This window comes from Gymnoscopelus braueri, assembly GCF_963280865.1.
Source record: "Gymnoscopelus braueri genome assembly, chromosome: 10".
Taxonomy (NCBI): Eukaryota; Metazoa; Chordata; class Actinopteri; order Myctophiformes; family Myctophidae; genus Gymnoscopelus; species Gymnoscopelus braueri.
This window is the reverse complement of record NC_137611.1, coordinates 55,334,472-55,351,313: the sequence shown is the minus strand read 5'-3', so window position 1 is coordinate 55,351,313 and position 16,842 is coordinate 55,334,472. Positions and strand designations below refer to the sequence as shown.

General features: G+C 40.0%; 1 protein-coding gene across 1 annotated transcript; it reads left to right on the top strand.

Moving 5' to 3' along the window:
• Positions 1-7,905: 7,905 nt before the first annotated feature.
• On the top strand, positions 7,906-16,351 carry LOC308093312 (uncharacterized protein). The gene is made up of 7 exons (XM_080439642.1): positions 7,906-8,143; positions 9,159-9,332; positions 11,997-12,223; positions 13,006-13,181; positions 14,104-14,239; positions 14,491-14,684; positions 15,287-16,351. The coding sequence occupies exons 1-7, from the start codon at positions 7,981-7,983 to the stop codon at positions 15,516-15,518; spliced, it is 1,302 nt and encodes a 433-aa protein (XP_080295768.1). The 5' UTR covers positions 7,906-7,980; the 3' UTR covers positions 15,519-16,351.
• The last annotated feature ends 491 nt before the right edge of the window (positions 16,352-16,842 follow it).

The window sequence follows — 16,842 nt, the reverse complement described above, 5'->3', positions numbered from 1 at the left end:
CATGGGACCATATCAAACTGTCATGTTATACCATGGTGAATAACAATGTTATCTCCATAGGACATAAATTGTAGCTATACATTCTTGTTTTTATGAAGATCATTTTAATGAAAAACAAGACAGATTAAAGGTGCAGTAAATCATTGGTTCTCATAGTATCAGCACTCATAGCACTCATTTTAACCACTTCATCCATATTTTATATGTTGGCTATTTAAAAATAGCAGATATAGCCTACAAGCTCACAGGGGGATTGTACAACTGCTAAAAAGTGCAATTATGATACTTGAAAAGAACCAATATTTTGTTCTCTAAACTAGACCATCCTTAGACTTTTTTCATTCGAGTTGAAAACATGGTGTTCCGGTGGTGGGTTCCGGTATTGGCGTTGCCTTGTTTTTGTTCCCCACATAATGGGAATCAAATTTAACTTTAGTCCATGGTTTAGTCTCGCTAGTCATGATACGAGTTAGAATACAAGATAGTTATAACAAACCATTATTATACCAAAAGAAACGAAAGGATTATACCAAACCAAACACCATTTTAAACAAGGGGAATCATTTTGGAGGTGCACGGCACCGGGTACATCCACACATGTCCGTAAATGTCCGTATACACGAATCCACAGAGCGCTTCCCTGTAGGTATGGCGCCGCCCCCTTTAGGTAGCGCCGCCATATACTGCGGTGTCAATATCAGTCAGCTGCTACTACGCTGAGTGCGGTGATATTGACACCGCAGTAATGGCGGCGCTACCTAAAGGGAGCGGCGCCATACCTACAGGGAAGCGCTCTGTGGATTCGTGTATACGTCCGTATACGGACGCCGGAAGTCCCATACACACCCATGTTAAGTTTTAAACCGGAAGTACCGTTCCGTTTTTTTTTTTTTACATGGGTGTGTATGGGACTTTCGGTGTCCGTATACGGACGTATACGGGCTTCTGGTTGCTGGTTCCGGCCACCTGATGACGTAAAGTTACTTCCGCTCCGACCGGATCAGAAACGAGCTCAGCCTAGTTTCACAGCTGTCCTTCCTTCAACAACATGCAGACAGTTGAGCTGTAGTGTAGCTCCGCCTCAGCCGATCTGCAAGACCACAACGCTTGGCTGATGCGACGCGGTGACGGCTTGTAGCTCAACTGCGCAACACCGTTGTACACCGAAACAAAAACAGGCAATTGTATGTGTGCACGTGTGTTTATTATTGTGCTACTATACATTCTTTTATATAATTATATATTATATAAAACATTTGAATATATTCGAATATTAAAAGTAATATAGCATTGAAATTCCAATGGGATTATAGAGGAGAACTGACAGCCCTAATTTGTATTCTGACACGTGTTTTCTTTGCTTAGTTGAACATGAATTCTCTCAAAAAAAATCATGTTTCTTTTTGCCTGCAGGTGTGTCGGAAAGGCTTCAGCTGCAAGAGGGACATGGAGCTCCACAAGGATACGCACACGGACAAGAACGCTGGTGGACCGTGTAGTAAGTAAAGTAATTAACTCGTTACTTTTTTAGATCAGTAACTAGTAACTATAACTTGTTACTTTTTTTAAGTAACTTGGCCAACACTGCTTATAAAGTTATTTGAGCGAAATATTTGTCACCACTTCTCCAGTCGACCCCCTTGCTTTGTTAGGACACTGACACAGGTCCTTAGTTAGTCCATTGCCATAATACTGAGAAATGCTGTTAAAATACGACCAGATCCAAGGGGAAGGCTGGACATATTCTTTGTTGTACGACATCCTCGCATGCTGAAAATGTCTGATTTACAGGCTCACAATCTGTAGCAGAAGTGATGTGTTGGGAGCTTGTAGGCTATTTTCGATGACGAGAGGTTATCGAAGCAGCATCGAACATGGCTACTACATGGCACTCGACCCCCTTGTTAAGCCTTTCTTTTACACTCCTTAGTGTGCAAAATAAATATATTTGATGGAATCTAGTAATATACTAGTAACTAGTTCAAGGTTTCTGTATTGTTACATCTTGTATGGGTGTGTAGGAGTAAAATTATTTAGTTCTGGTTCCTCAGTAATTTCTATGTTTGTATACTGTAGGTGTTTTTCTCTGCAGGCTTTGTATAACCTAGTGGTTCTACAAGCAAGCACATCAGTGCATGCAGTGCAGGTGGTTTCAGAGAGAAACAAGAGTTACAAGGTCCTATAAATTCATTGTGAAAACATTACAGCAATTCATTGATATCAAAATTAAGAGATTCACTACTATTTTTACTTGTACTTAAAATATTTTCTAAAAGCATGTACTTTTAAGTACTTAAGTACATTTAAAAGCAATTACTTTTTTACTCTTACTTGATTACTTTTTTACTCTTACTTGAGGAACATTTTGATTGAGCTGCTTTTACTTGTAGTGGACTAAATTTGACCAGGAGTATCTGTACTCTTGCCCAAGTACTGGGGTTGAGTACTTCGTCCACTTCTGGCTATGAGCTTGTATATCTGCAATTTTGTAATAGCCAAAGTATAAAGTAATGGTTATAGGCTATAGCTAATAATGATTTTAAATGAGTCATTTTATGGTCTACTCAGGCTTTTGTGAGCACCCGGACAGTTTGTAAGTTGCTTGATTCAGTATTTAGACATTTGATATTCATTTTATCAGACATGCCCCTTTCTATACAAACCCATTGTAACTTCAAACTCCATTTTAGCCATTCATCGAAAACACCCGTCCTTGGGTCTGGTGACTCATACTGCCCTCCTAATACGTGAGGAGGCTGTGTTTTTTTCAATTACTTTTTTCATTTATTTTTTATATATTTTTTGTAAAAAAAAAAAAAAAAAAATACAATAAAAAAAGAAAATGAAAAAGTAATCGAAAAAACACGGCCCCCTCAGGCATTAGGAGGGCAGTATGAGTCACCAGAACCAAGGACGGTGTTTTTGGTGAATCTTACAATCTTACATCTTACATAAAATGCATATCAAATATCTAAATACTGAATCGAGCAACTTAAAAACTGTCTAGGGTGTTCACAAAAGCCTGAGTCGATGATAAAATGACCCCTTTTATTTTTTTAAAGTGAAATATCCCTTTAAGATAGTCAAAGGGCCAGTGCCCTCAATACACTCACAACTAACTACTTCTCCAAAGTGAGTGACACCTACAGCCACAATACCAGAGGGAGCGACAACGATCTGGTAGTACCACCCCAAATATAGAACAAACATGGGAAAATTCTCATTCTACTGCTCTGCCGCCAAGATGTGGAATGCCCTGACAACATCCATTAAAACATGTAAATCACTGGGTTCTTTCCAAACTGGCCTGAAAAATCATCTATCAGGAGACAACAAGAGGAGAAAAATGCAATTTCCCATAGAAAGGAGGTGTCGGGGGGTTTGGGCTTCCTCAATTCAGGTTGTATTATGTGGCGGCGCATTTGAATTGGCTTTCCTTTTGGTATGAGTGTTATCCGGGTTATAGCTTGGAGAATATGCCTTCCTGGCTGCGAATTGAGCATTTATCATGTGTAGGGTCGAGTTTACCAGCACTACTCAATAGCCCTACTAAGATTAAGGGAATCAGTTACGGGCACAACCCTATAATCCAAAATTCTCTGAAAGTCTGGTCTCCGGTATTAATGATGACAAAGGCCCCTAAAATGTATCTATATACTCCCATATGTTCCAATCATGCCTTTAAACCAGGAATGGTTGACCCTGTTTTTTTTAGCATGGAGGGAGAAAGGTATTGGTTCTTTGAGAAATGTATATATTGATGACCATCTTGCATCTTTCCAGCAACTGCAGCAATCCTTTCAGCTCCCGGCATCACACTTTTCCCGCTTTCTTCAGCTGAGACACTTTATCAGATCACATTTCCCACAATATGAGCAAAAACCCCATCATCCCGTTCTAGAAGAAATAATGAGAATAGAGCCTTTTAGTAAAGGTGCGGTCTCTCAATTTTATGGCATATTGCAAACCCTGATTAGCCCTTCTTCACATCCCTATAGGGACAAGTGGCAAAGTGAGTTGGGCATGGAAATTTCATATGACAGGTGGGAAGATTGTATCAATAATATACACCGCAGCTCAATTAATGTCAGACACTCTTTAATACAATTAAAGATTGTTCACAGGCTACATTTCTCCCCAACTAAATTGAATACGATTTTTCCCAACTCTTCTCCCATGTGTGGGAAGTGCTCTATTGAACAGGGAACTCTGTCTCACCAATTCATTACATGCCATAAACTGCAAAACTTCTGGAGTCAGCTGTTCGATTTTCTTTCCAAAGCTTATAAAAGAGTCTTTCCCCCGGCCCGTTGACCGCTCTTTTTGGAATTGTGGAACCAGGAATGGTTCACAATAAATATGAAAACCAGGCCATCATAATATCCACCCTGCTAGCCAGGAAGTTAATTCTCCAGGCCTGGAAATCGGAGAAACCCCCGACAATCAATATGTGGCTAAAGGAGCTGGGAGGAGTGTTGCACCTTTCTGATAGGGAGCCCCTAAATCAGAAGATTTGGGCACCTATACTTGGGCTGCTTGACGAGTTGAATTGAGTGAATATAATGTTGTGTTGCCCCCCTGGGTAGTACCTGTTGTATGCCCATTTATTATACAGATTGTGATGCTGTTCGTTTTGCCCTCTGGGTGTGTACCTTCATCAGCCTCATGTTTCTTGTATGTCGTTTTATTTAGTTAAGTTGTCTATGTGATTGTTCTGTTATGTTTGCTTTTGTTTGGTTTCATGTTGTTTTGTATTTCTTATTTCATATATTTTGTGTCTTGTATTTATTTTATCTGTGCAAATCCTGTTTTCAATATCTGAAAAACACCTGTGTGAGAGGAAAAAACTACAATAAACAGATGTTTAAAAAAAAAAGAAAGGAGGTGTCATTCACTGCCTCCGTTTGTCCCTTTTCTCCTTGGTACATATAGCGTTTTTTATTTGTTGATGACATGTATTATTGTGTTATATGCTATGTTGAGGAATTGAATACATAGGACCACAATGGAAACAAGTCCCCCAGGACTTTTTTGTGTTATCCTTTTAGCCTTAACGTCTGCCACGTGCTGTTTACATTATTGACTAATAAAGTATTCAATCAACCAATCAATGACTCTGTCCTCCTCAGATACCAGAAGAGAAAGGCCACCGGGCACAGAGACCACCTGTCAGTCAAGACCATGAGCGCCGAGGCTCAAGAGAAGATCCGCAGGGAATGGAGGACCGCCCAGCGGAAACGCAGAGAGAGGATGTCAATGACATCTGTCCCACTCACACAGTGTGTGTGAGCTTGTAGATCTGCTGTGAGTTCTTCCCATAATTCCGGGTTAGTAGCACTTCCTGAGCAGGGACCAAATGAGGTTTTGAGAACCTTACGTGAAACAGAGCCGTAGTGTATATGGAAACAAATCCAGAACCTGTGTAGTTTGAAAAAAAAAAAAAAATTGAATACATCCGTGACCCAGGGGATGAATAACGGAGTTATGGCATTGGTTCTCAAAGTGGGGTCTGGGGACCCCCAGGGGTCCTTGGGGAGGTTCCAGGAGGTCCCCAGCAACATTTGTTTAATATAGCATCCACGATCATTGTAACTTTATCCATATTTTATACTTTGGCTATTAACAAATTGCAGGTATACAAGCTCACAGCGCGTCAATTTGTCACAGCGCGTCAATTTTAAAATGTTTTGAAAAATCTCAAAAGTGTTTGGAAAATTTAGAAGCCCCTGCAGCCCACTTCAACAGGCCCACAGCGGGCCTTCCACCCATTCCTCCGACATTCAAGCAACCAGATCTGCATACTTGGAACTTTTCCTGTCTTGAGCTTCCTCCATATGAAATGGAAATATGGGTAACACGTGCACATTGAGCTTGAGTGTATAATGCATTATGTATATAATGCATATAATGCATAATACATGCATTTATAATGCATTATATGTATTATGCATTATATGCATAACTCAGTCAGTTTAGTTATAAAAGTGTCTCTGTTATAAGTTGTATAATTATGAAAGTGTTATGAATCAGCCTTATAAGCGCATTAAAATGCATTTTGTATACAATTCTAATGCATTATAGACCCAACCTTTAAGTAAAGTGTTACATGGGAATTAGAATGTGCTGTTCCGCTGAGCTTATAATGCATTATGACATTAAGTTGCCATACATGATTATAAGCATTTATAACGCACATTATGAAGTCTTATAAGTGCATTATGATGCATTATAGACCCCACCTTTAAGTAAGTGTTACCGAAATATGTTACATCGCACGTTTCACTTAATTCTTGTGCTCAAAAAGAACCAATAGTTTGTTCACTAAACTATACCAGGGTCTTAGACTTTTTTCATGAGTTGTGCTCATGTAATCTTGTTTTTTTTTACATTTAAAACTTTAAAATTAAAGTGCATTTTCTCAACATGTAATGAATTCCTCAATCTCTATAACTGCCAAAGACGTTTATAAACGTCTTTGAGAAATTAGCTGTTGCCTGCCAAAGACGTTTAAAAACGTCCTGGAAAAAAAAAAAAAAAAAAAAACGTTTTTTTAAAGAAAAAAAAATTCTAAAAAGATTCTCTAATTATTTAGTATTGACACCTTTTCGATATTCCAAACGAATAAGGAGATAACAATTTCCAAAGATTTGCTGCTCCATCCACTTCGATGTTAAAATTGAAACGGACAAACAATTCACAATGTTTTTTGGTTTGAAACTACTGGTTTTGAGCTATTTTCAAACATCAAACAACACATGACAACAAGGTCAAATTGACCTCGTTGACATTTGTGAAACCACACCTGAATCTCATCTGTGATTAGAAATTTTCTGGGGATCAATCATACTTGAGAAAAATATTTTGTGGCTATGCGAAAAGGTACCAAAATCGGTCAAAACCCTGGCAGAGGCTACAGACTGTTCTGAAAAAACTCTGGCAGGGTAAGAGTTAACTTAAAACAGTAGAAATACTTCTATGAATTTTACCTTGAATTGTGTTTGAAAATGTAGCATTTGCACGGGTCTGTATGACTGTGATGTACAGGTATGCATGGGACCATATCAAACTGTCATGTTATCCCATGGTGAATAACAATGTTATCTCCATAATCATCTAAATATACTGACAGCTCTTAAGATTGCAATAATACTGGAATCACTTGAACTTTCATGTTGCTATGAAATATATTGCATAGAACATAAATTGTAGCTATACATTCTTGTTTTTATGATCATTTTAATGAAAAACAAGACAGATTAAAAGTGCAGTAAATCATTGGTTCTCATGTATTAATAGTATCAGCACTCATAGCACTCATTTTAACCACTTCATCCATATTTTATGTGTTGGCTATTTAAAAATAGCAGAAACATACAAGCTCACAGCTTGTACATCTGCTATTTTTGAAAAGTTTTGAAAAAGTGCAATTATGATACTCGAAAAGAACCAATAGTTTCTCTAAACTAGACCATCCTTAGACTTTTTCATGAGTTTGAAAACATGGTGTTCCGGGGGTGGGTTCCGGTTGGCGTTGCATTGTTTTTGTTCCCCATAATGGGAATCAATTGGTTTTGTCCATGGTTTAGTCTCGCTAGTCGCGATACAAAATGGATAAAAGATGGATATATCAAACCATTACCATACCAAAAGAAACGAAACGATTATACCAAAGTACCAAACTAAACAAAATTTTAAACAAGGGGAATCATTTTGGAGCTGCACGGCACCAGAGGTTCTGGTTGCTGGTTCCGGCCACCCGATGACGTAAAGTTACTTCCGCTCCGACCGGATGAGAAACGAGCTCAGCCTAGTTCGACACCGTCGCTCCAGCAAGTAGTATTTTATTTTGAAAAGACAAGGAAACCAGACCCCGGAACTAGTTCATTTCGCCTTGTAGAAGTGAAAAGATGCTGATGTTGTAGTTTGTAACGTGAGTTTCTGTGTTTATGAAACATTAGCAAGGTTTATTAAAACGTCATAATGTCCGCTAAGATGCACATGTTGAAGGTGGTGGTCAGTGAGAGGCTGACGCAGGTGGCCGAGGAGATCTGTTCCCTGGTGGAGAAGATCCTCCTGGAATATGAGCAAGATCTATACCGAGAGATCACTCCACAGATGGACCTGCACTTACACACTACATCAGGTACAACAACTGTGCACTTTATTATGGATCGTTTTATGTTGTGTTTTTAATGTCTCCGTGAAATATCTACATTGTTTGGTTATTTATTTATTTGTTTTCTCTTTTTTACTGACATAATCAATTTGTGATCCATTTCCCATACCTACTACTACCCACACTGTAAAATAATATTAAATATCACATTTATGGACCCTTCCATTTTAGAGCTGCAACTATTGATTATTTTTATTAATAGGCTAATAATCGAATAATCGCATTTTTTTAATGGCTAAAAACCTATCCACAAGCTCATGATGCATTGTGAATATGTTGTGAGCTTTTAGGTAGATCTGTTATTTAAAAATATGTGTTGGCTATAATGACAAGGGGAAAAAACAACGATATTACACAAGAAGAAGAAAAGAATAGTTCAATTTAACCCAGGATTTGCCTCTTCTTGTGTTGAAGAATTGTACATTCTCTGAAAACAGTGATTCTCAAGTCCTTTTCAATGTCGTCGACCCCCATTAATCAGTCATGAACAATGAGGTACATTGTTAGCATCCGTTCAGTCATTGTACTGTACATACAGTAACATCTCACACATTTAACTCTGGAGTAACATTCATTCTAAGGACAATACTGTACTGATACTGACTCTGATTTACCGTACTAACAGTATGCATCAGTACAGTATCGTACAGTGACAGTGAGGGAAGAATACACCGATAACAGTAGAATACAGTATCCGTTCAACACATTACAGAACTCTGGCAACTGAATTTCTCTGCGGGATCAACAATGAATATCTAATACATCTAATCAATCAATCAATCACAGCGGGAGACCAACCGGACGTCCCTCTGGGCTATAGGATGTAAACTCAATGTGCTGAGTCAGCTGCGGTTTATCTTCCAGGTCTCAAAGTTTGTTCAACCTTTTTGTGTTTTTGTTGTTTGTGTCATTGTTGATGTATTTGTTGATGTTTTGTTGTTTATGTCATTGTTGTTGTTGTTGATCTGTGTCTCCTCCGTAGACGTGTCGCTACAGCGTTTCACAGGGCTGGTTCTAGAAGAATCATGTGACGATTCACCCAAAGAAAACCACAACATCAGTGACCCAGAGGAAGCGCTCCCCAGACCAGAACCATCCATTAAAGAGGAACAGGAGGATGAATGGAGTGCTGGGTCTGAAGACTCTGAACCTCAGGGTAGGACTGTACAATATACGGCTTCAACATCGTCATTAGCCGCAAACAGCTTAGACGTAGAGGGTACCCCAGCCTCTAAGTTGCAATTCCTTCTGTCACTCCCTCCAGTTGTCATAAACGACACAGTGGTTCTGCATACTGATGGATTTATTTGCTCTCTTACTGGCACACATAACCAACCAACGTCGAACTACATAAAATTAAGAATAAACAAAGAACGCTAGTATTAACAACAGAAACATAACAAACATTGTACAAATAAACAAATGTGAAACAAAAGCAAATACAAAAAAAACAAGCATACCTTGCTGGCTGCATATTAAGCGTGCCAACGTGTCGTCACCAGCAGAAGGGGCAAATCAGGATGCGGGGGCGAGGCATTGGGCGTGGCATTGACAGGGTCCCCACGGTCATGAAATTCCTGGAAATATTTTGAAATAAAAAAATTAAAAATCCAGTACTGGAAAAGGTTTGGAATTGATCAAAGGTCCTGGAATTTATCAAGGGTCCTGGAAAAATATTTGGCTATGCGTTGTTTTTGGCTATTGATTTTGTTAACACAAAACATTTTCATAAACATGTATAACATTACACGAAATATGTAACATAAGTAGTTTTTCGCCGAACGGGCTGTGTGATGGCAGCCTAATGTATGTCTCAATTGTTAGGTTGCACTGCATAGGGTGCCATGTTGGTGTCACGTGATAAAAAGAACAGAGCTACAAGCTCACAACGTGCTGCAGCGTGATGAGTAGTTACCTTGTAGAGCTGTTCGTTTGTCACGTGACACCAACCTGGCAACTTGTGCAGGTTGTGTGTTTGCTGTCCCAACAAACAATTGCGAGCAACATGTGAATAGTCGGTGAAGCGTAAACGAACGCAGTTAAAATATATCGGTTGAACTAGTAGTATGATCACAATGCCAGGGAAATGTTTGTTTAATACAAATTAAAAGTTTAAAGACTCGGTAAAGCGAGAAGAGGACCCGAATAGAGCTGGCTTCAAGTTATGCCACAAATCTTAGCCGGATACTGTACTGTTCCTAAAATAAATGTCACTTTAAGTTTACCACTCTTGATTTGTTTTACATAATTATGTTCATCCCTCCTCGTGTCTGACAGTATCCTCTTGTTGAAAACTTAATAGGAAAAACATAGGAAAACCTACAACAAAAGTGTAATTTAAAACATCCTTGCATCCTTCATTACTTTTAAATTCATAAATGGGGCAAATGCAAGGCAATATTATTTAAAAAAAATAAGTCATACGGATGCCATATAATGAGTCTTGTATTCCAGTGAGCTATGCCCTAATTTTGCACTAAAATTTGAATGGAATTGTACCATTCTATATTATATTTTTGCTACACTGCCTATCTTTGGGCATTGTACATAGGAGTAAGAGACACATTATTGCGCTGAATGATTGTTATATAGGCCTGGAAATTGGGCTAAATATTCTGGAAAAGTTTTGGAAAAGTTTTGGAAATTCATTGCTAAAAATGTGTGGGGACCCTGCATTGGGCAATGTTAAGTCAACCTGGTTTTTACCCCTCAAAGATGTCCGCAGCTACCAAAAGACACTTGTTGACGCCCCCTTCAGGATTTTTGGCACGCTCTATAGACCAAAAAAGGGAATGAGTCCAAGTGCAGACGAACAGACTCACAGCAACACAAACTGCAATAAAATCAATACAATTAACCCAATATTCAAACCATCATAATATTGACTTGATGACACAATTCCGGAACAAACTAACTTTTCTCTGTCCTGCCACACGTTCAAACAAACGCTCGGAATGAGCGGAAGTGCTGGTGTTGCACACTTGTGGGTCTCAAGGAAACGACACCATATAAAGGGTTCCGGGCATTTAACTAATAGTTTCCGGTACAAAATACTTCTCATAACTTAAACCAATGGGCATGGATAATGGGCATACATAATCATATTAACATAAAGAACCAAAATGAAGAAATGCAGTTCAGTTCAGGTCAGTTCAGTATGTATTAAACGATGATATAAACTCTGATAAAAGCTTCAGTTTCATAAAAATCCACCACTGTCATGTTATGACCAACTTTCTGTCAATGTGAGTCAGTGGTTCTCATAGTGGAGTCCAGGGACCCTCAGGGTTCCTTGAGGGGGTTCCAAAATCCAAATGGAGTACTTCTTAATAGAAAATGAAAACGTAAATAAAGTTCAAATACAAAAATGAACTGATAAATGGGTTTAAAAGTGTTTCAACTGATCAGCCAAGTGATATTACACTAATTGTGTATCTGTTCTTGAGGTCATTGTTTATCCCCCAAAATCACAAAGGCAAATTTGACCTTTGGGATACACAAATAAGTCGGTGTGTCCAAAAACGTAGTTACTGCACTTTGGCTGTGTAGGGTTTGTGCTCTGAAAATAGTGACGCGTTGTGAGCTTGTAGATAGGCTATTTTCAGCATACAACCAAGTGAATAAACTAGAATCTTATGATCTTTAGTCGACTAAAGCTAGACTAAAACTAAACCTTTTCAGATGACTAAAATAGGACTAAAACTAAATGAAATTGTATTCAAAAGACTATGACTAAACAAAATCAAAATTTGCTGTCAAGATTAACACTGGAAAAAATATATATATATCATCATGTTGTTGTTTTTCCAATATGTTTCAGCTCCGCCTCAGAGACATGAGAAGGACACAGAGGTCATTAAGTTCATCTACAGTCCTGTCTGTAAGAGCGAGCAGCTGTACCCGGAGCCTGCGTCCCTCCCCGACACAGAGACGCAATACACCACACCGCCACCGGAGGACGCTGTTCCCTGTACCTCTACGGAGCCCTGCCGTGCAGCGGTTACAGCTGTGCTTTGCCTCCCCGCCGACTTCCAAACCTTCACAGAGGTACGCCTGTCACTAAATTTCGGCTATTCAAGGGTCAAAGGTCAAGTTTACTAAATATCGAGGGTTTAAGTGGGTTAAAAGTCGGAAAATACACATGAACTTGAATCAACACTGATGATAGTGCTGTGAAACAAGTCTATTAGGCTATAGTATCTATGGAATCTATGAAAAATGTATACAATAGGAGTACGGGGTCCCTCCTTCATCTCTCTTTCAGCTAAGGGGTACATGGCCTGAAAAACCTTAATTTTTTGGCTAACCTAACTGACTCTAACCCTCGGGGCATAGCACACTGAAGTAAGAGCCTCATTATTGCACCGTATGATTGCTGTAGGCGTGGAAATGGGGTCAAATTGTGACTATATATAGTCATCTAACACAGTGGTTCTCAAACTTTTTCAAGTCAAGGACCCCCAAATTGATGTATTTGGCCGCTGACCCCAATCTCAAACATATGTTGTGCCAGGGACCCCCAGAAGCAAAGAATTGAGTTAAAATGTTCTAAAAAATATATCATTTATATTCAAAGATTTGCACAAATTTAGCAGATTAATTTTTTTTTTTGCTGATATACAAGCTCATAGTGCGGCTCAAAGTGACGCGCTACAAGCTTGTATATCTGCTATTTTTTGTATAGCCAAGGTATAAAATATGGTAAGTGGTTAAAATGATTGTGACGCTATATATTAACTAATTATGCTGGGGGAGCCCCCGGGAGCTCCCCCCCCCCCCCCCCCCCCCCTTTAAGAACTACTGATCTAACATGTCACGCTGGTTGACAGCCCTACACGGACGCGGAGGCGGAGCTAGGGGCGGACGGTGGTGCGACGGCGCCGTGCCTGTGTAAGGTGTGCGGCATGTCGTTCAGCTACCGCGGCTCTCTGATGAACCACGCCGAAGTCCACGCCGACGACGAGCACTGCGTGTGCGGCATCTGTGGCAAACTGCTGCCCACCAGGTCAGTGACATGCACACCCCCCGTTCCACCTTGCCGTCTCAAGAGTCGTATAGGGCAGGGGTTCTCAACCCTCAACCCATGATTTTGGGGGGTCTCCAGGTAGGTGCTTTATATCAAAAAAAGAAAAAAGACCATTACTGCATCAAAAGTAATCAAACTATACAATAAAAACTGGTCAAACATTGGCCAAATTGTCATATGATATAAGAAAGATGCAAATATTGTGAAAATAGCAGATCTGCTATTTGCACAATATTTATCTGTGGAACCGAGTCAAACATAATGGAATGCCTCAACTCCTACATTCCAAGTGCTTGTCAGGGTGGGGGGTCCCCGGTTCAAATATGATACTTTTTGGGCGTTGCGGCCTGAAAAGGTTGAGAACCACTATATATACTGTAGTATAGGGCAGTGGTTCTCAAACTTTTTCATGTCAAGGACCCCCAAATTGATATTTATTTTGCCGAGGTCCCCCATCGGAAAATGTTTTGTGCCAGGGACCCCCAGAAGAGAAGATTTGTGTTTAAAAATGCAAAACTATGCAACATTTTCCAATACTTTCAAGATTGTTTTTAAATTCAAAAATAGCAGATGAACCACTGGTAGGGAAAACATCTTTCCTGTAGAATGTCAAGTCTATCAGTTCTATTATAAATTTGAACTCTTCTCTCTTTTTCTTTTGTTGCTTTTACACCCTCTTCTCCCCATTTTTTGTCACTATGCCAATTAATTCCTCCCCACACACATTGTGTCTATTCTCACTGCTGTTGTATCCAACTGGCTCACCTGCCAGTGAGGAGCCCACACCGGGAGGACGTAGAGCCTCCATCCTACTCCTCCCTCCCAACGCTCCTGGGGTTAAAGTGGTTAAGCTTAGCATGTACTGTATATTGTATTATTTTTTCTTCTCCAATCTAACCAGGGAGTGTCTGTTGGAGCACCTTCAGACGCACGTCAAAGTGCACGTGTGTGAGTGCTGCGGGAAGACCTTCAGGAGACAGGTTGACCTGTCTGTCCACATGCGCTGTCACACCGGAGAGAAACCCTTCACCTGCAAGGTAAGACAGGCAGACAGGCATGCAGGCAGACAGAGACAGGAGAGACATGTGCTGTCACGCCACATTTCTGTGGTGTTTCACCACAACCACATGTCTTGTACGTATTGCCAGTGGACTAATTTGAATGTGAATCCTGAAAAGTAACCGTTTTAAGCATGTGAGGTTTTCCACTCGACAGAGACGTATTTGTATTATGACACATGCGTCTTTTAATTATCTCCAAAAAATGTCATATTTCTTTTTGCCTGCAGGTGTGTGGGAAAGGCTTCAGCCGCAAGGGAAACATGGAGATCCACATGCGGACGCACACGGGCGAGAAGCCGTACCGCTGCAGCGTGTGCGGGAAATGCTTCAACATCGCGTCGTCCATGATCCGACACTCCCGCACGCACTCCGGAGAAAAACCCTACAGCTGCCAGTTCTGCTTCAAAGGCTTCACCAACAGGCACGTCTCCATCGTTACGTAATCGCCTGGTCGCAATTATTTGAGATAAATGATTTTTTTCTTACATTTTCAAACCTTTTCAAAGATAGTGGAAATCCACTATGTCTTTAGAAATGTAGAAATAAAAAATCATTCAATTTAGCCTGTTCAGTACTTTATTTATTTTTGATTGGAGTAGTTCACCCAGAAAAAATATAATTTTCTATCAATTACACACCCCATGAAGCCTTGAATTCATGGAGATTCTTTTTGTCGCATTCCTGAGCCAATAATTTGATGACGGGTCATCAGTCAATAGGAGACGGTCGTCATCGGTCGTCATCAAATTATTGGCTTAGGAATCCGACAAAAAAAAAGAAAAAATCTCCATGCATTCAAGGCTTTATGTGGTGTGTAATTGATAGAAAATAAGATTTTTTTAGGTGAACTACTCTTTTAAGTTATTTGTCATATCTGCTCTGTGAAATTTTTATTCACAAAGCCTTAAAAGGCAAACAATAATTATAATTGAATCCTTTTTATCGCACTTATTCGCGTGGCAATTGATAATGAAACAATTAAGTAAAAAATTCACGATCGTGACGACTTTATTCTCCCAACAGCTCGGACATGAAGATCCACATGCGGACGCACACGGGGGAGAAGCCGTACACCTGTCCCATCTGCGGGAAGGGCTTCCCCCTGAGCACGCCGCTGAAATACCACATGAAGAACCACACGGAGGACAGCCCCAACCGCTGCCAGCAGTGCCGCAAGTGTTTCGCCGACACCTACTCGCTGAGGAGGCACATGAAGAGTCACGGCAACGACGAGGCACGCAAAGAGTCGCGCTGACGCACGGGAAGAGTCACTTAACTTTGAGACGACACAAACGGTCACGTTGAGCACACACACGCAAAAAGAGTCACGTCGAGAATGTCGAAGAGACGTGAAGAGGCGCGCGAAGAGTCACGTCGAGACACGCGAAAGGTCACGCTGAGACACATGACTCATGTCAAGGATACGCAACGAGGCACGTGGAGCAGACACGTGAAGAGGCACATCGAGGCACACGAAGAGTAGGGTTTGGGATCATAGACTGTAAAAGAAATATGGACGAAGGGAGCCCCATTGGTTTCTACAGACCCGTTTTGAAGTCCCTTTTTCTGCGAATTCAAGTCCCGAAAAGCAACCGGAAATGAATGCTATTAGCTGGAAGGGCAGCAAGGGCTGGGGGAAACATACCCTACTTAATCATTAATTTTAACATTAATGAGACCATAATTTTTTAAACGCATATCATGATAATTGAAAAAAGACTGAAGAATGTCAAAACTAGTATTTATGAACATTTTCACTAAGTTAATAAAATCAAGTGTAAAGTCCGGCCAAAACCTGCAGCCAGCACTGGGCTATTAATGAGAACTGCAGGAGAAACGGCTCTTCCTTATTGGCCTCATTTAAAAAACCCAAAACGGGTTCCAAATGAGATGGAACCAATTCCGATTGCTTGAATGTTGCATCTGGTTCCGGATCCCAACCCTACAAAGAGTTAGGTCGAGCAGACACGAAGAATCACGTCAAGGACACGCAAAGCGACGCGTCGCAATAACGCTGGTTTTAACAAACGGCATTAAAGGGAATTAATGGACTAAAGTTTTCTTACCTTTTCTATGACACAGCTTAAAAGGTGCGCGGATAGGCCTTAGGTTAGATCACATATTTTAATAGCTTTTTTTTTCTTTTTTTTTGGTGAGATCTGACGTTCATAGTGACAGAACACTGTCCCCAAAAAAAAAAAAAAAACAGAAGTCTCGCTAGACGAGATTTCAATCTCGTCTAGCGAGACTTCTGTTTTTTTTTTTTTTTTTTTTTTTGGTTGCATAGTGTTCTGTCACTATGAACGTCAGATCTCACCAAAAAAATAATTAAAAAAAGCTATTAAAATATGTGATCTAACCTAAGGCCTATCCGCGCACCTTTTAAGCTGTGGCGGCTCAGGGGTGGAGTTATGAAATTTTTCTACTGTACCATTCATCCTAAGATATCATAACGTCATAGAAAAGGTAAGAAAACTTTAGTCCAAAATTCTCCTTTAACTGTTTTTAAATGTCACATGCAGATCACATGTTAGACACAGGTTTTTGTTTTTACTATCAACTAAAACCATATCATTTAA